Source organism: Salvelinus sp. IW2-2015, linkage group LG15 (assembly GCF_002910315.2).
Source record: "Salvelinus sp. IW2-2015 linkage group LG15, ASM291031v2, whole genome shotgun sequence".
NCBI lineage: Eukaryota > Metazoa > Chordata > Actinopteri > Salmoniformes > Salmonidae > Salvelinus > Salvelinus sp. IW2-2015.
The window spans coordinates 45,478,692-45,498,968 of NC_036855.1; the positions used below are offsets into that span (position 1 = coordinate 45,478,692).

General features: G+C 44.6%; 2 protein-coding genes across 2 annotated transcripts in view; both read right to left on the bottom strand.

Annotated features, from left to right (window-relative positions):
- The window catches only part of LOC111974544 (rho guanine nucleotide exchange factor 28-like), a 42,961-nt gene extending 31,388 nt beyond the window's left edge, over positions 1 to 11,573 (bottom strand). Inside the window, exons 1-3 of the mRNA XM_024002315.3 lie at positions 11,512 to 11,573; positions 11,163 to 11,274; positions 9,861 to 9,903 (exon numbers count right to left, since the gene is read on the bottom strand). The gene's annotated coding sequence lies outside the window, so the exon portion shown is untranslated. The remainder of the gene's footprint in view (positions 1 to 9,860; positions 9,904 to 11,162; positions 11,275 to 11,511) is intronic.
- LOC111974391 (rho guanine nucleotide exchange factor 28-like) overlaps positions 11,081 to 20,277 on the bottom strand; it is a 40,080-nt gene continuing 30,883 nt past the window's right edge. The window contains exons 2-6 of the mRNA XM_070446840.1: positions 14,439 to 14,566; positions 13,989 to 14,266; positions 11,547 to 11,697; positions 11,163 to 11,274; positions 11,081 to 11,118 (exon numbers count right to left, since the gene is read on the bottom strand). Coding sequence (XP_070302941.1) covers positions 11,081 to 11,118; positions 11,163 to 11,274; positions 11,547 to 11,697; positions 13,989 to 14,266; positions 14,439 to 14,566 — 707 coding nt within the window. The remainder of the gene's footprint in view (positions 11,119 to 11,162; positions 11,275 to 11,546; positions 11,698 to 13,988; positions 14,267 to 14,438; positions 14,567 to 20,277) is intronic.

A 20,277-nucleotide genomic window follows, 5' to 3' on the forward strand; every position in this document is an offset into this window, starting at 1 on the left:
AGGCTCTGGCTGCTCCTGTCTGGCGGAAGGCTCTGGCTGCTCCTGTCTGGCGGAAGGCTCTGGCTGTCCTGTCTGGCGGAAGGCTCTGGCTGCTCCTGTCTGGCGGAAGGCTCTGGCTGCTCCTGTCTGGCGGAAGGCTCTGGCTGCTCCTGTCTGGCGGAAGTCTTGGCTGCTCCTGTCTGGCGAAGGCTCTGGCTGCTCCTGTCGGCGAAGGCTCTGGTGCTCCTGTCTGGCGGAAGGCTCTGGCTGCTCCTGTCTGGCGGAAGGCTCTGGCGGCTCCTGTCTGGCGGAAGGCTCTGGCGGGCTCCTGTCTGGCGGAAGGCTCTGGCGGCTCCTGTCTGGCGGAAGGTTCTAGCGGCTCCTGTCTGGCGGAAGGCTCTAGCGCTCCTGTCTGGCGGAAGGCTCTAGCGGCTCCTGTCTGGCGGAAGGCTCTAGCGGCTCCTGTCTGGCGGACGGCTCTGAAGGCTCAGGACAGACGCGCGCTCTGAAGGCTCAGGACAGACGGGCGGCTCTGAAGGCTCAGGACAGACGGGCGGCTCTGAAGGCTCAGGACAGACGGGCGGCTCTGAAGGGCTCAGGACAGGCGGGCGGCTTTGAGGCTCAGGACAGACGGGCGGCTTTGAAGGCTCAGGACAGACGGGCGGCTTTGAAGGCTCAGGACAGACGGGCAGCGCAGGCGGCGCTTGACAGACGGACAGCTCAGACGGCGTTGGGCAGACGGGCAGTTCAGGCGCCGCTGGGCAGACGGCAGACTCTGGCCGGCTGAGGCGCACTGTAGGCCTGGTGCGTGGTGTAGGCACTGGTGGTACTGGGCTAAGGACACGCACCTTAAGGCTAGTGCGGGAGCAGCAACAGGACGCACAGGACTCTGGAGACGCACAGGAGGCTTGGTGCGTGGTGCCGGAACTGGGGGTACCGGGCTGGAGACACGCACCATAGGGCTAGTGCGTGGAGGAGGAACAGGGCTCTGGAGACGCACAGGAAGCCTGGTGCGTGGTGTTGGCCCTGGGCTGGGGCGGGAGGTGGCGCCGGATATACCGGACCGTGCAGGCGTACTGGCTCCCTTGAGCACCGAGCCTGCCCAACCTTACCTGGTTGTATGCTCCCCGTAGCCCGACCAGTGCGGGGAGTTGGAATAACCCGCACTGGGCTGTGTAGGCGAACAGTGGACACCATGCGTAAGGCTGGTGTCATGTATGCCGGCCCGAGGAGACGCACTGGAGACCAGACGCGTTGAGCCGGCTTCATGGCACCTGGCTCAATGCCCAATCTAGCCCTGCTAGTGCGGGGAGGTGGAATAACCCGCACCGGGCTATGCACACGTACAGGAGACACCGTGCGCTCTACCGCATAACACGGTGTCTGCCCGTACTCTCGCTCTCCACGGTAAGATCGGGAAGTTGGCGCAGGTCTCCTACCTGATTTCGCCACACTACCCTTTAGCCCCCCCCCCCCAAGAAGTTTTTGGGCTTGACTTACAGGCTTCCTACCGCGTCGTCGTGCTGCCTCCATTCGCCGGTATCCCTCCTCACACTGCGCCGGAGAATCCCAGGCGGGCTCCGGCACTCTCCTTGGGTCGATCGCCCACCTGTCGATCTCCTCCCAGGTAGTATAGCCCAGATCCTTCTCCTGCTTCCGTGCTAGCTCCTCAAAACGCCGCCTCTCTGCTTTCGCTGCCTCCAGCTCAGCTTTGGGGCGGCGATATTCTCCTGGTTCTTCGCTGTCCAGAATTTCCTCCCAATTCCTGTAATCCTGCGTTTGCTGCTGCTGCCTTGAATCACGCTGCTTGGTCCTATTGAGGTGGGTATCTGTCACGATCGTCGTAAATTTGAGGAAGAGTGGACCAAGGCGCAGCGTGATACGAATACATCTTCTTTTAATTTGACGAAGATGAACACGAAACGAAACACTGTTACAAACTAACAAAACAACAAACAAACGACCGTGAAGCTACAAACGAAAGTGCATACACAAGCTACTAACGTTAGACATAGACAATTACCCACAAATCCCCAACACAAAACAAGCCACCTATATATGATTCTCAATCAGGGACAACGATAGACAGCTGCCTCTGATGAGAACCATATTAGGCTGAACATAGAAAACAGACAAACTAGACACACAACATAGAGTTCCCACCCAGCTCACGTCCTGACCAACACTAAACAAGCAAAACACACAAGAACTATGGTCAGGACGTGACATCAGAAAAGGTTGGTGACCAATGCTCTAATCAAATCCAGACATATTTATATGCAATATGCTTCAGAATGACAGTTATGGTTTTGGCTGGAAATACCCGGAAAGATTGATTTATTCTCAGGATGGAACATTTGTAAAATACCTGGAAAAATATTAAACCCTAGCGTACATGTGCTTAGACCACCAGGCCATGAGGCCTGTGCAGTAGCCTCAAGATCTGTTGAAAAGGCGTCTGAGTCATGATCACTTTGAGTACCGCTCAGATTTTTTAAACATGACTTAAAAAACATAAGCTTATGCAACATTAATCTACTAAAAACAGTTCTATAGCAATAAGGATTGTGCAGTAGGTTGTAAGCCCAATACATTATCACTATATATTGGCTATGCTTGAACTGCCCTGCCAATGTTGTTTTCTCTGACCATTTTTAAATTATATTTCAAAAAGTTAAGTATATGATCACACTGGTATGGATAATTTGTTGTATTACTTGTGAGGCACAGCTGAGTGAGCGTAATCATTTGCTTTTTAAAATTTTACTGGACTGATGGCCTGCATCTGATGGGAGGGAGGGAGAGCGCAGCAGTGAGGCTGCCTCTCACCTGACTCACCGTCCCTCCTCATCTGAGAAAAGGGGACACGGTCTTCCAGCTGATGGTGAAACTCAAGTCGCATTGCATTATTTCTGCCTCATGCACCAATTCATGTTGTTACTCCTATGACCAGAGAAAGTGAAATATTCCTTGAAATGAAAAAATACACAAGGTGTTAATAATAACAACCCAAGCTTATTGAAACACTTTGCTCTACTCATTCATTGCAGCTGCAGGGCTGGTTGTAGCCTTAGTGAAAGTAGGGAGAACGTGCATTTTATGGCTTATAAAAGTGATGAACAAATTGTTGACAGTACTGAATAACAACTGAAACATGAACTTATAAAAACAGCATATTTTTTGCTGTATTAATTGAGTCTCTCTCTAGTCGTGGTTTTAAACGTTTTTAAATCCTACAGTATCAAATTTGCTGTTCCTTTTACAGCCCATGGCGCGAGGAAACTGTGGAGAAACAGTGATCTGAGCTATCTGATTGACCAGTGCTAGGCCTATAGGTGCACTTGATTTGCTCTCTGGGCCTGCCAGGTATAACACAGATAGAACAATGAAACAGACATTTCACCAGATGTATAAATGTGAAGCATCCGATTGGCATTTCCGCTACCAAATATGGTGATGAGTGGAAGCCCAGTGGCCGGCACTGGGAGAAGATGGAGCGAGATGGATTTTGGCTGACATTCTTCACATTTTCTCATCGATGAAACATTTGATCTCCATACAGTTTTCTGTTTCCAAAACTATAATATGTACAAAACAGAGTGGACTGCATTTTGTAKACTTTACCTTTTGCCAAAGTTCCAAAAAATAGTTTTTAGTTATTGTACACGCACTCTTTACAGAGTAGGCCTTCCCTATCGAAAATATGCAAATAAATGCTAGAATGCGCCAATAGGATCTCACTAGCTCGTGCTTGGCTCTGCCCACCTTGTTCTACCTTCAGACACATGAAATGGTTTAAAATGGGAACACTTTACCTTCTCGGCGCWAGGGYTGCTGAATCAAATGCAACTACTGCCAACAGCGAAAACAAAGAAAAAAAATTAGGAACGCAAGGCTTTATCGTTGTTGTTTTTTACAGAAATGTTTGGTGACCAACTTTGAATGCCTTGGATGTTGAGCCACCAAAACAACAGTCACAAATTGCCATTCCCCTTAATCCTGGTTGATGTGTCAACAATCATCTGCAAGTTAATAGCAGTCAGCAGTTCACACACTAACACACAAGTAGGCTAATGGGAAGACAGGCAGCCTACTAAAGTAGATGGCCCTAGTTAGCAAAACAACAGTACTAGACAATAACAGACGAAGACAAAAGGTATACTTATCATTCCTGGATATATCCGGAGTCGTCAAGCTATAGAATAAACGCACTGAGATGGAGCCTGAGGAGCTGGTTATATACTCAGAAAAGAGGTGAAACCACTCTCCTCCAATACAGCCACGGATTACCAAAACTGATTACACACCTGGATTGTGCAACATTTACCCATCATTATTTTCAAAGCTCTGTCAAATTTCAAGCTCTGTCAAATTGGTTGTTTMASATTGCTAGACAACCATTTTCAGGTCTTGCCATAGATTTCSAAGAAGATTTAAGTCAAAACTGTAACTTGGCCACTCAGGAACATTCACTGTCTTCTTGGTAAGCAACCCCAATTATTGTCTTGCTGAAAGGGGAATTAATCTCCCTGTGTCTGGTGGAAAGCAGACTGAACCAGGTTTTCTTCTAGGATTTTACCTGTGCTTAGCGCCATTCCATWTCTTTTAAATCCTGAAGAACTTCCCTGTCCTTAACGATTACAAGCATACCCATAACAAGCATACCCGGAGCCCGACGAGCCGGCTGAGGTATGACTTGGGATGGGAGCCTGCCGAGCCAATCGAGGCAAGAAAACCTCTTGAGCCAGCCAAGGCATGGAAGTCTGACGAGCCAGCTGGGGTACCCCCAGATTCCTTCGGCAGAGGACCCGGACCAGACGTCACCAACAAAAAAACTCCCTGATGCCTTCCAATAATGTGGTGTCAGCATTCTGTGAGGACAGATGCTGGTAGACGAGAAGCAAGTACAGGGAGTGAACATTTAATAAATAACCGACATGAAACAAAACAAGGACAACGTCTGGACAAGGGGAACAAAAACAACATTCATGCTGACATGGGGATGAAACTGAGGAATAGACAGATATAGGGGAGGCAATCAATAAGTGATGGAGTCCAGATGAGTCCAATGAAGCGCTGATGTGCGTAACGATGGTGACAGGTGTGTGTAATGATGGGCCACCTGGCACCCTCAAGCGCCAGAGACGGGGAGTGGGAGCAGGCGTGACACCATTGGCATCATGTTGATATCCCTGAGTGGATTTCTTCTTCTCCAGCAACTGAGTTATGAAAGACGCATGTATCTTTGTAGTGACTTTATAATTAATAACTTCACCATGCTCAAACAAATATTCAATGTATTCAACCCAACTACCAATAGGCACCCTTTGCGAGGCACTGGAAAACCWCCCTGGTCTTTGTGGTTGAATCTGTGTTTGAAATTCCAAAATCATGTTATATACTATTATTGCACACAGAGTGAATCCATGCAAATTRTTATRTGACTTGTTAAGCACATTTTTACTCCTGAACTTATTTAGAATAGCCATAACAAAATGACTCAAGACATTTGTCACGTTGGTATGAAGAGATTCGGGAGACAGGCGCAGAAATGCGTAATACGGGKTTTTACTATACCCCAAATTCCGGCTTGCCGTGTAAGGGCACGAAGACCAAACAAWCAAGTAACAAAAGAGSGAGGAGTACCTTTAATAAATACACACGCAGACAATGATTAACCCATGGGACGAGACCCGTAATCATCTGCGCAATCCACAATGGCACRAAAGCTACCCGGAACATATCCCAGTGCACATGATCAAAACAAYCCTGAAGCATGGATTCYGATTGGTCAGACCAGCTTTGAATAGTTCTTAGCACGGGTACTTCCTGTTTAWGTTTCTGCCTATAGGAAGGGAGGAGCAAGATGGAGTYGTGGTCAGATTTGCCGAAATGAGGGCGGGGGAGGGCCTTGTAAGCATTCCGGAAGTTTGAATAGCAATGGTTGAGAGTCTTAGCAGCGCGAGTAGTACAGTCRATATATTGATAGACTTCGGCAGCCTAGTCCTTAAATTTGCTTTGATAAAATCCCCAGCTACAATAAATGCAACCTCAGGATATGTGGTTTCCAGTTTGCATAAAGTCCAGTGAAGTTCTTTGAGGGCTGTCGTGGTATCGGCTTGAGGGGGGATGTAAATGGCCGTGGCAATGACGGTGGAGAATTCTCTTGGGAGATAATATGGTCGGCATTTGATTGTGAGGTATTCGAGGTCGGGTGAACAAAAGGACTTGAGTTCCTGTATGTTCCTAGAATTACACCATGAGTCGCTAATCATGAAACACACCCCTCCGCCCTTCTGCTTCCTTGAGAGATATTTATTCYTGTCTGAGCGATGTACTGAGAATCCTGCTGGCTTTACCAACTCTGACAGAGTATCCAGAGAGAGCCATGTTTCCGTGAAATAAAGTACACTGCTCAAAAAAATAAAGGGAACACTAAAATAACACATCCTAGATCTGAATGAATGAAATATTCTTATTAAATACTTTTTTCTTTACATAGTTGAATGTGCTGACAACAAAATCACACAAAAATTATCAATGGAAATAAATTTATCAACCCATGGAGGTCTGGATTTGGAGTCACACTCAAAATTAAAGTGGAAAACCACACTACAGGCTGATCCAACTTGATGTAATTCTTAAAACAAGTCAAATGAGGCTCAGTAGTGTGTGTGGCCTCCAGTGCCTGTAGCCTCGCCTTAATGAGCACATGAGGGGGCTGTGGGCCCCCAAAGAAATGCACCCCACACCATACTTGACCCACCGCCAAACCGGTCATGCTGAGGTGTTGCACGAGCAGCAGAACGTTCTCGCCGGCGTCTTATCGTCACGGTCTGTCACATTGCTCATGTGGCTCAGTGTGAACCTGCTTTCATCTTGTGAAGAGCACAGGGTGCCAGGGCGAATTTGCCAATCTTGGTGTTCTCTGGCAAAATGCCCAAACGAACTCCTGCACGGTGTTGGGCGTGTAAGCACAAACCCCACCTGTGGGACGTCGGGCCCTCATACCACCCTCATGGAGTCTTTTCTGACCGTTTGAGCAGACACATGCACATTTGGTGGCCTGCTGAGAGGTCAATTTTGCAGGGCTCTGGCATGCTCCTCCTACTTCGCTCCTTGCACAAAGGCGGGTACGGTCCTGCTGCTGGATTGTTCCCCTCACGGCCTTCCTCACGATCTCCTGGATGTTACTGGCCTGTCTCCTGGTAGCGCTCCATGCTCTGGACATCTACGCTGACAGACACAGCAAACCGTTCTTGCCACAGCTTCGCATTGATGTGCCACCTGGATGAGAGCTCACTACCTGAGGCCACTTGTGGGGTTTAACTCCGCTCATGCTACCACTTGAGTGAAAAGCACCGCAGCATTCAAAAACGTGACGCAAACATCAGCCAGGAGCATAGGAACTGAAAGTGGTGCTGTGGTCACCACCTGCGAACCACTCCTTTATTGGGGTGTTCTTGCTAATTGCCTATCATTTCCAACTGTTTGTCATTTCCATTTGCACAACAGCATGTGAAAATTAATTGTCAATCAGTGTTGCTTCCTAAGTGGACAGTTTGATTTCACAGAAGTGTGATTGACTTGGAGTTACATTGTGTTGTTTAAGTGTTCCCTTTATTTTTTGAGCAGTGTATATTACATGCCCCTCTGGAAAGAAATCCTTGCTCTCAGCTCATCTACTTTGTTATCCAAAGACTGAACATTAGCAAGTAATACACTTGGAAACGGTKGGTGTTGTGCACGSATCCTAAGTCGAACCAGCAGGCCGCCTCAAGTGACTCTCCTCCGCCTGCAATGTTTTAGGTCAGCCTCTGGAATAAGTTAAATTGCTCTGGGGAGAGTGAACTAAGGATCTGCTCCAGGGAAGTCGTATTCCTGGTCGTAATGCTGGTAGTTCTGGTGAGTTACCGCTGCTCTAATATCCAATAGTTCTTCCCGGCTGTATGTAATGACACAAAACATTTCCTGAGCTAATAATGTAAAAATAGTACACAAAAAACGAAATACTGCAAAGTTTCCCTAGAGCTAGTKTCCATCTCTGTTGGCGCCATCCCTTTTACTGAGCTGTGTAAAGACAGACTGACAGGGGTGAGACAATGAATTATAATTTGTCTTACTGTTCTTTTGTTGTTTGCAGGTGCTCTATCCTTCTGACTCTATGCAGCCAGGTCCCATCTACTTTTTAACTCCTCGCAAGAGCGGCTTGTTTGATRTCTGCTGTGAAGGAATACCACAACAAGTCAACTACTTGATTGATGAAGGCACGTCATGGTGTTGTGAAGGACAGCACTGTCACAGGGGTCAACATCCCATAGCTGGTTGGATTGGAGGATGATACGGTGCAGGTGGAAAGCTACAACACCTGACTCAATACTTCAGGCCGCTGCCACTTCAGGTGRAAGTAATTTTCATTGCATCATATGAGGTTATTCTTCTTATATAAACTTGGGAGCTGAATTGATGTTGTGCAAGGTTSTAATGTCTTCAGATTTTTTGTTATTCCCTGTTCTACATCTTCGATTCTCTGGAGCCTGGTGATGTCGCCAAGGAGCGTTCGGACTCAGTCTGGAACAGGTTTCAGCTGCTGCGCAACGCTGACATCCTTCCTCCCATAGATGGTCTGCCTGTACAAGCACCACCTGGACTGGACACAGCTAGACAAACTTATCTTTKTGAGAAGATCAGGACGTTTTGCGACGAAAAAGCTATGGACTTCACATGCCCTAAACCAAAGTCAAGGGCAGGACATTAACAGGCTCTGTTAATATAGATTCCCTTGTTCATGCGTGGWTCGGACGGACTAGTCATCAGCACTATCTGCATTGCCTCTATTCAAATGACTCTCTCCTAACACACACGCCATACGTTGCTGCTACAATTTTTTTTTTTTGCCTGATGCTCAGCCACTTTACCCCTGATTTTATGTATGTAACTACCTCGTCTATCACTGATATTGTTATTGATATTGTTCTTGTACATACTGCATATTATTTTAATTATATTGACACTATCTATTTCTGATATTGCTACTATGCAAGTAACCATTTGGCTGAACCGTTKACACATTCTGTAGAGGCCCATCCACTTAGCAAGACTTGCATATTGACAATAATATGGACATCATCCGTCTTGTGTTAAAATGGAATACCATTTAGAATGCCGATGTTGTAGAGACGGGGTAAGACTGTCTGTGTGCTAACTGAGATAATGTATGTAGTTTAWCTAGCTATACCATCATCTCATATGCTCTCTCTGCTGTTAGCAATGCATTACTGTTTCTTTAGCGATGGCAATATATTAGGGAACGAGACCTCATATTTATGAGACGTTAGCGAGATGAGCTGAGATGAAAGTATGAGTCATCATGAATGATTAAAAAAAACATACATGGAAAAGAGTCTTTACAAACTAAATCTGATAACGTCACCAGATAAATAAAATGTTACGGACAAGTAAATAATTAAATTGTATCAACTGTATCTGTTTCAAATGATGATGCATGTTGTTATTATATTAGTATCACTTCCAAACTCCAGCATTCAAAAAATTTGTGTCTGAGTTCAGATGTTGTGGTGTCTCTGTGTGTGTTGTATTTGGGGTTGAGGTTGTAGTCAGAGCTTATTCTGACCCGTGGGCTGTGTAACAGGGAGAATGTCACATCCTGCCCAGCCAGACCCTGACCACAGGGCTAAACTAGAGAGGCAACTAAGAGTGTGTTACACACACACACACACACACACACACACACACACACACACGCACAATTGCGCACACACACTCACACAAACACACACGCACGCATGCATACACACACTAGAGAGGTGGAACATTGCAAAGACTAAAATAAATACAGTAGAATGAAAGATTGTCCATACCTCTTCTCTCTGGGTGTCTCAGTCAAGTTGAAGTCTCTATGCTCTGGAAGGGTAACAAGGAATGACAGTAATGTGAGTAAAAAGGAAAGTGAGACTCACCAGGAGTCCCCATCAACTAATAAACACCAGAAGCAGAGTTAAAAACTACGTCCCAAATGGCACCATATTTCCTATATAGTGCACTACTTTTGACCAGGGCAGATACTACTCTGGTCAAAAGTAGTGCACTATATAGGGAACAGGATGCCATTTAGGATGTAACTTAGAACATTTATAAATCCCCAGGTCCAGCAGACCCCTGTAGAGAGAGAAACAACACACACAGGAACGAGCTGCTGAGGAAGAACAGATCACAGAAAGAGAGAACAGGAGGAGAAAAAGATAACAACAGAAAAACGGTAGCAATTCCAAAACATTTCCCCATGAGAGAAACAAAACATCTCCTCATAAAGAACCACAACATTTCCACGAAACCAAACCAAACCAACCCTCAAAGACAATTACTGTCAAGCCTCAAAGTACAAARCACATGTACTGCATYCCAAATGGAAACCTATTCCCTATATAGTGCAGTAATTTAAACCAGTGCCCTATGCTAAATWGGAATAGGGTACCATTTGGGACAAGCCCATGTTCATTTCATATCCTGTTATCATTGTATTAGACTGGCCTCAAGTTAATGTGAGGTTAATATTCCAAATAGGATTCTGACAGGACCATGCACTTTGTAACCATAGCTACACCCCCACCATAGCCTGGGCACCAGTCTAGTTCCTGTTTCAGCCAGTTTGTCTTGATATGATAATGATGTAGTTAAGACTGCTGAATGTAGAAGTCAGGCACCCAGGCTACATCACTGCAACAATACTGACGATATGGTCAGCCCCATACATCAGCAAGCGCAACCATAGATTCATATAGCAAAACTCGGGGGACCAGTGTTTCTAAAGGGGCTGTTCAAGACTGTACTTACTAACTGGGTTAAGGAGAGAGTTTAGAGAGAGAGAGAGCCTGAAGAAGGGAGCAGCCACTGCTGCTGAATGCACCACCTACACAGGATAATGACACATGATGGCTAACTGAGTAGGAGTTATACACACACACACACACACACACACACACACACACACACATACAACACCACACAAAACCCAACACCAAAACAGAGTTCACTGTGTTGACCCAGGTCCTGAAGAGGTACGAGAGAACCCAGCGCAAAGCTATCTACAGGCTTCTGTCTGACACATGGCGATGGCCGCTGGGAAGAGAGAAGTCAGGTGTCAGGGGTTTAAGGTGACTGACCTTCTGTCAGGTCGGAGATCGCTGCATCTCGGGTGAACAGGGGGCGTGAAAGCTGGGCCTTGGGGGAGGAGTAGGAGTAAGAGCGCAGACGAAGCTGTGGGTCTGACTGATCCTGAGGGAAAACACAAGAACATGGATTATTGCGAAGGGAGTATCATTAAAATTAAGAAAGAAGTGATGCTTTCAGCCACATTTAGCCAGTAACCAAATATGGGGATCTATAACAGCACTACAATCACACGTCTGTCTATGTGGAACCTTGGCGGTGAGTGTGTGCAGTGTGAGTGTATGTCTGTGAAGTACCTTGGCAGGTGTGTACGTGCAGTGGGGGTGTATGTGTGTGAAGTACCTTGGAAGGTGTGTGTGAATTGTTAGAGTGTGTACTGTTGAAGTTCGACGAGTTGTCAAAGGAGTCTCGTCCCCAGAGCTAGTATGCAGGTCAGAGCGTTGCCAGGGAGTGAAAGTTGGGGAGGAGGGGGGAGACTGGCACAGGGTGTCTCTCCAACTGTCACACTCTACTGGTTCCAGACTGGAACTGAGAGAGAAAGAACAGAGAAAATATATTATATATAGTTGAAGTCAGATGTTTAACATACACTTAGGTTGGAGTCATTAAACTGTTTTTTAACCACTCCAAAAATGTCTTGTTAACAAACTATAGTTTTGGCAAGTCGGTTAGGACATCTACTTACTGATTGCAAACACTTTTTCAACAATTGTTTACAGACAGATTATTTACTTATAATTCACTGTATCACAATTCAGTGGGTCAGAAGTTTACATACACTAAGTTGACTGTGCCTTTAAACAGCTCGGAAATTCCAGAAAATGATTTCAAGGCTTTAGAAGCTCCTTTTAGGCTAATTGAAATATTTTGAGTCAATTGGAGGTGTACCTGTGGATGTATTTAAGGCCTACCTTCAATCATTGCCTCTTGCTTGACATCATGGGAAAGAAATCAGCAAGACCTCAGAAAAAGAATTGTAGACCTCCACAAGTCTGGTTCATCCTTGGGATAATTTCCAAATGCCTGAAGGTAACGTGAATCTGTACAACAATAGTACGCAAGTAATACAACCATGGGACACGGCGCGTCATACCGCTCAGGAAGGAGACTCGTTATGTCTCCTAGAGATGAACGTACTTTGTGCGAAAAGTGCAAATCAATCCCAGAACAACAGCAAGGACCTTGTGAGATGCTGGAGGACACGGTAAAAAAAGTCTAAATTCACAGTAAAACGAGTCCTTATATCAACATAATGAAAGGCCGCTCAGAAGGAAGAAGCTACTGGTCCAAAACTGCCAAAAAAAGCCAGACTACGGTTTGCAACTGCACATGGGGACAAGATTGTGCTTTTTGGAGAAATTTCTGGTCTGATGAAAAAGAACTGTTTGGCCATAATGACCATCGTATGTTTAGAAGAAAAAGGGGGAGGCTTGCAAGCGAGAACCATCCCAACCGTGAAGCACGGGGGTGGCAGCATCATTTTGTGGGTGCTTTGCTGCAGGAGGGACTGGTGCATTTCACAAAATGTATGGCTTCATGAGGAAAGAAAATTATGTGGATATATTGAAGCAACATCTCAAGACATCAGTCAGGAAGTTAAAGCTTGGTCGCCAGTGGGTCTTCCAAATGGACAATGACCCAAGCATACTTCCAAAGTTGTGGCAAAATGGTTTAAGGACAACAAGGTGTAGTGAGTGGCCATCACAAAGCCCTGACTCAAACATATAGAAATTTGTGGGCAGAACTGAAAAAGAGTGGTGCGAGCAAGGAGGCATCAACCTGACTCAGTTACACCAGCTCTGTCAGAAGGAATGGGCCAAAATTCACCCAACTTATTGTGCGAAGCTTGTGGAAGGCTACCCAAAACATTTGACCCAAGTTAAACAATTTAGAGGCAATGCTAATACTAATTKAGTGTTTGTAAACTTCTGACYCACTGGGAATGTGATAAAAGGGATAAAAGCKGAAATAAACCATTCTCTCTACTATTATTCTGACATTTCACATTTTTAAAATAAAGTGGTGATCCTAACTGACCTAAGACATGGAATTTTTACTAGGATTGAATGTCAGGAATTGTGAAAATGTATTTGGCTAAGGTGTATGTAGACTTCCGACTTCAACTGTATCTAACATCCTATTGGTTGCAAGAATTTTGTATATTCATTTTTGAATCCGGCGTCATTTTGCATATCAGTTCATCAACCATGTGCCATGGATTCGGTACATCGAAAATCTCTTCACAACTATTTTCCAATCTATATGACACAGCTGTCAATTTTTTGGTCCTTAAATGAAACTGGTATACTTTTTTMTTTATCACAATTTTCTTTAACCAATTATGGTCTTTAATGCATTGCAGACAGACAAGTTCCACTTTACTATTCCATTTTAGTACATTTACCTTCTACTAGACTTTGATGACTATTCATCCTTTTGTCTTTTGTAAAATAAGCTGAAACCATAAGTCMTTGGGTGCAGAATGATCGCACTGTTCAGTGTCTGCTCACTCCGGCATCTTGACCAAAGAGAATGGTTCATTGTGACTTCCCGTGACTTTCACCCCTACTGCTGTTACAGCTACTGTACTGGATACAGTAATGGACCAAAAAGCTTATTTTACGCTTAAGTTAGTTTCGGTTTTGTTTTTTGTTTGACACCTTTAGAGGAATTACATTGTAAAATACATTAACATGGAGATCTTTGAGACCCCAGTAAGTATGCAACAATAACATATTATGAGACCCACAGAAATATTTTTGACCTCACTTAACTATAACTAACCAAGCATGGCGCGGGTGTTTGGGTGTGGTACTTACCTCAGTACACAGGTCTTCTYAGGCCGACTGGTTCCTCTGTGACTGAGCCCAGAGGAGAGGGAGACGGACGGCTGGATCCTCCCCCTATTACCACCACCAGAGAAAGGAAAGGGGTAGGCCAAGGGAGATGAAGGAAGGGGGAAGGCCTGGTCCCTGTGAGGAGCCGTGGAGCCAGGGAGACTTCCAAAGAAGGAGTCCCAGGCAGGGCTGTTCCTCTGTGGCACAGAGCTCACCTCCTCCTCCACTGGAGAACTGTACTTTATATCCAGGTCATCCACCTGAGCAGGGGCACAGGTGAGAGGTCAGTGTCTGGCACAAAAGCAGTTCAATACCTGGTTATGGCTGGTTATAACCTGGTCCACCAGCATCTACCTGGTTGTAACCTCGTTATGACAGATCACCTGGTCCACCAGAATCTACCTGGTTAAAAACCTGGTTACGACAACTCACCTGGTCCACCAGCATGGCATTAGCATACACCTGGTCCTTCCCTGGTTGGTGGATCATGGCTGAGAGTCTGGAGGCAGCAGCCAGAGTAGACGACAGAGCCTGGGCCCTCCTCATTGACTGGCTCTTCTCTACACACGAGAGATAGGGAACATTTTATATTACGTTATTAGTTACCTTTCCTACTAGTACAATCAATACAATTTAATTAATCCCAAGGGGCAATTCATTCCGGGTTGACAGGGTACTTCAAAGAGGACAAACACAACAAACAAATATAAACACTTATTAAGGCATCAGTTACAGTCGGTTTAGTACATTAGTACAGGATGTAACTACAGTATGTTCCTCTCAATATGTGAAAGTTCTGTTTTTCCATGTGGTTTCCAAAGAAATGCCTTGTCATGTCTCACAAACACAGGATGTGACATCATACATCCTGCACGGTAGCTTGTCTTTGTTTGGGAACAGGAGGCTGACACCCAGTGTTTCTGCATGACTCCAACGCAGACTAGGGCTGTACCTCAATAATGTATGTGGCCTCTCCTCACTTCCCCTCTCCTCTCATATATGGCCTCCTACCAACATGATATTGATCTTAATGGCTCAGAAGGTTGTGCACAACAGGGTCACTGGTTCCCTTTCTTAATTTGGTCATTTTTTTGGAGCGGTCCAGACCGGCCTTGATCTCAACGTCAACTGACATCGATTTTTGGTCCAGAACGGCCTTGATTTAGCCCAAACATACAGTAGATGTCTATGATTGGTTCAGATTGGGTCCGGTTTCACAAGTTTGGACAGCACAGTATAGCAAAGAAATGCCCCAAAATATGGTATGGGCAGGCAGGCAGSCATAAGCTATGGACAATGAACACAATTGCATTTTATCATTGGCTAATTGAATGCACAGAGATACCGTGACGATTTCCTGAATCAACAGCCTGATCAACTCTATGCTAAGGAGATGTGTCGCACTGCATGAGGCAAATGTGGTYACAATAGATACTGCTTTTCTGATCCACCCCCCCTACCTTTTCTTATCTGTGGTATATGTGACCAACAGATGCATATCTATATTCCCATGTGAAATCCAAAGATTATGGACTAACAAATTATTCCAAGTGACTGATTTCCTTATATGAAACAGGTAAAATTGTTSCACATGTGGTCTGCGGTTGTGAGGCCAGTTGGACGCAATGCCAAATTCTCTAAAACAAAGGAGGAGGATGCTTATGGTAATTCACATTAAATCTCTGGCAACAGTTCTGGTAGACAGTCTTGCAGTCAGCATGCCAAGTGCACACTCCCTCAAAACTTGACACATTTGTGCACATTTTAGTGTGGCCTTTWTTTGTCCCSAGCACAAGGTGCACCTGTKTAAAGATCATGCTGTTTAATCAGCTTCTTGATATGCCACACCTGTCAGGTGGATGGTTTATCTTGGCAAAGGTGAAATGCTCACTAACAGGGATGTAAACAAATKTGTGCACAAWATTTGAGAKAAATCAGCTTTTTGTGCTTATGCAAMRTTTCTGGGATCTTTMATTTCRGCTCATGAAAAATGGAACCAATGCTTAACATATTGCGTTTATATTTTTGATCAGTGTCAATTAAGAACGGTCTGGCACGCTTAAGAGCTTTGCTTGATATACCGATTGGTTTCATACAACCGCTCTCAACACTGTGGCAGACTTCCTCGTTGGTTTTGGGTCAAATTCAAGCATAACACATAGCGGAAGAGGCGAAGYGAAAGGTTTTACGCAGCCCAAAGTCTGTCCACAAAAATAAATAATCATCTTTTTGAATGGAGGTCAAGAAGTGTAGAATTTGGTCAATAAAAATGTAATTGCTAATTTGCTACGTGAGGCTTATTTGATCTAATATCATTTTTGGAATGGTTAGGTTGGTACGAATGCACTGATATAAGTTGATTCACATGGCATTTCGGAGTTGTGCCTGTTGTCATGAAGATAGATAGAGGACTCATCATGGATATAACAAGTTTTAGCATGGACATTGCCATTTTAGAGGAGTCAACTGGGTGGGGATTCCTATGAGTTGGGAGCAATAAGCCAATGGTGTGCACACATTTGTTTACATCCCTGTTAGTAAGCAKTTCTTCCTTTGCCAAGATAATCCATCCACCTGACAGGTGTGGCATATCAAGAAGCTGATTAAACAGCATGATCATTACACAGGTGCACCTTGTGATGGGAASAATAAAAGGCCACTAAAATGGGCAGTTTTGTCACACAACACAATTCCACTGATGTCTCAAGTTTTGAGGGAGTGTGCAATTGGAATGCTGACTGCAGGAATGTCCACCAGAGCTGTTGCTAGAKAATTGAATGTTMATTTCTCCACCATAAGCCGCCTCCAACATTGGTGGCTTATTGTTGGTGGGTTATTTTATGCAAATGTRTGCACATTTACATACAGTTGAAGTTGGAAGATTACATACACCTTAGCCAAATACATTTAAACTCAGTTTTTCACAATTCCWGACATTTAATGCTACWAAAAATTCCCTGTCTTAGGTCAGTTAGGATCACAAATTTAGTTTAAGAATATGAAATGTCAGAAAAATAGTAGAGAGAATTATTTATTTCAGCTTTTATTTCTTTCATCACATTCCCAGTGGGTCAGAAGTTTACAAACACTCAATTAGTATTTGGTAACATTGCCTTTAAATTGTTTATCTTGGGTCAAATGTTTTGGGTAGCCTTGCACAAGCTTCCCACAATAAGTTGGGTGAAATTTGGCCCATTCCTTCTGACAGAGCTGGTGTAACTGAGTCAGGTTTGTAGGGCTCCTTGCTCACACACTCTTTATCAATTCTGCCACCAAATTGGCTCTTATCGATGGAGTGTCAGGGCTTTTGGTATGTCAACTCAATAACTTTACTTTGTGTCGTCCTAAGCCATTTGGGGCTACAACTTGGAAGTATGCTTGGGGTCATTGTCCATTTGGAAGACCCATTTGCCGACAATCTTTAACTTTCCTGACTGATGTTGTAACGTCAGGAGAATGATGGTGTGGAGTCAGGCGCAGAGAGCAGAAGTTAACGGAAAAAAACCCGCTTTAATGTCCACAGGAAACAAAACAGTACAAAAAGTAGCGGTGAAGCCAAAACACAGGCGCAAACACGAACCCAAAAAACCCACTGTTACCATAAAACCGCGACAGCGAGAAACACAAAATCAAATAATACACCTCCTACGTACAATAACAAACAAGCCCGCACAAACACAAGCGGGCTACGAACTTAAATAGTACCAACCACCGAATAAACCAAACAAGGACAGGTGAAACAATTAGACAAAACAAACGACAAAGGAAAAAGAATCGGTGGCAGCAAGCTAGACCCCAGGCCCGACGACAGACTGCCGAGCGCTCACCCGAACCAGGAAGGCGAGCCACCCTTCGTGAAATTCGTGACAGATATCCTTGAGATGTTGGCTTCACACATAAGCCACATAAATTTTTATTTCCTCATGAAGCCATCTATTTTGTGAAGTGCACCTGGCCCTCCTGCAGCAAGCAACACCACAACATGATGCTGCCACCTCCCGCTGCTTCACGGTTGGGAGGTGTTCTTCGGCTTGCAAGCCTCCCCATTTTTCGCTCCAAACATAGCAATGGTCATTATGGCCAGTTCTATTTTGTTTTCATCAGACCAGAGGACATTTCCAAAAAGTACAATCTTTGTCCCCATGGGCAGTGGCAAAACGTAGTCGCTTTTTTATGGCAGTTTGGAGCAGTGGCTTCTTCCTTGGCTGAGCGGCCTTTCAGGTTATGTCGATATAGGACTCGTTTCGATGTGGATATCAGCATACTTTGTACCTGTTTCCTCAGCATCTTCACAAGTCGTTTGCTGTTGTTCCTGGATGTGATTGCACTTTTTCACCAAAGTACGTTCATCTGCTACGGAGGACAGTAACGCAAATCTCCTTCCTGAGTGGGTATGCACGGCTGTGTGTCCCATGGTGTTTATACTTGCATAGCTATTATTATGTACAAGATGTACCTTTAGTTGTTGGCAAATTCGCTCCCAAGGATGAACCAACTTGTGGAGGTCGCTACCACATTTTTTTTTCTGAGGTCTTGGCTGATTTCTTTTGACTCTCTCATGAAGTCAAGCAAAGAGCCACTGAGTTTGAAAATAGGCCTTGAAATACATCCACAGGTACACCTCCAATTGACTCAAATTATGTCAATTAGCCTATCAGAAGCTTCTAAAGCCATGATGACATTTTCTGGAATTGTCCAAGCTGTTTAAAGCACAGTCAACTTAGTGTATGTAAACTTCTGACCCACTGGAATTGTGATACAGGTGAGTTTATAAGCTGAAATAAGTGAAATAATCTGTCTGTAAACAATGTTGGAAAAATTACTTGTGTCATGCACAAAGTAGGATGTGCCTGAACCGACTTGCCAAAACTATAGTTTGTTAACAAGAAATGTGTGGAGTGGTTGAAAGACGAGTTTTAATGACTCCAACCTAAGTGTATTTAAACTTCCGACTTCAACTGTAGTTATAGTTGATACAATTTTCAAAGAATGCAGTTTATTTGGTGCCTGTAGCTTAAACGGTACAAGMMTTACTGTTGATGGGTTATTTTATGCAAATTCATGCACATTTATTTAGATTTAGTTGATACAAGATTTTAAGAATTTGAAATTAAGATCGCCTGAACCATTTGCAAAATAGTTGGTTAGAGATTTTCCATGTGCCAATTCCGTGTCACATGGTTAACTGACACGCAAAACAATGCTTGACTCAAAACGCAGTTTTCAAATTAAATGATCATACAAAAATTTTGCCACAAACAGAATGATATCTACAGTGCATTCRGAAAGTATTCACACCCCTTGAATGTTTCCACATTTCCACAGCCTTATTCAAAAATGTATTACATTTATTTTTATACTCATCAATCTACACACAATACCGAATAATGACAAAGCAAAAAAAACTGAAACACCGTATTAACATAAGTATTCAAACCYTTTGCTATGAGACAGTGGCCTCTATCATKCTTAAATGGAAGAAGTTTGGAACCACCAAGTCTTTTCCTGGAGCTGGCCGCCCGGCCAAACTAAACAATCCGGGGAGAAAGGTCTTGGTCAGGGAGGTGACCAAGAACCCGATGGTCACTCTAACAGAGCTTCAGAGTTCCTCTGTAGAGATGGGAGAACTTCCCAGAAAGACAAACATTTCTGCAGCACTCCATCAATCAGGCCTTTATGGTGGAGTGGCCAGACAGAAGCCACTCCTCAGTAAAAGGCAAATGACAGCCTGCTTGGAGTTTGCCAAAAGGGACCTAAAGGACTGGTCTGGTTTGATGAAACCAAGATTGAACTCTTTTGCATGAATGCCAAGTGTCACATCTGGAATAAACCTGGCACCATCCCTCCGGTCAAGCATGGTGTTGGCAGCATCATGCTGTGGAGATATTTTTCASCGTCAGGGACTGGGAGACTAGTCAGGATTGAGTTAAAGATGAATGGAGCAACGTACGGAGAGATCCTTGATGAAAACCTTCTCCAGAAGGCTCAGGACCTTAGACTGGTGCGAAGGTTCACGTTTCAAGAGGACAACGACCCTAAGCACACAGCCAAGACAACGCAGGAGTGGCTTCGGGACAAGTGTCTGAATGTCCTTGAGTGGCCCMGCCAGAGCCCAGACCTGAACCCGATTGAATATCTCTGGAGAGACCTGAAAATAGTGTGCCAGGCTTGTAGCATCATACCCAAGAAGACTCAAGGCTGTAATCGCTGCCGAAGGTGCTTCAACAAAGTACTCATTAAAGGGTCTGAATACTCATCGAAATGTATATGA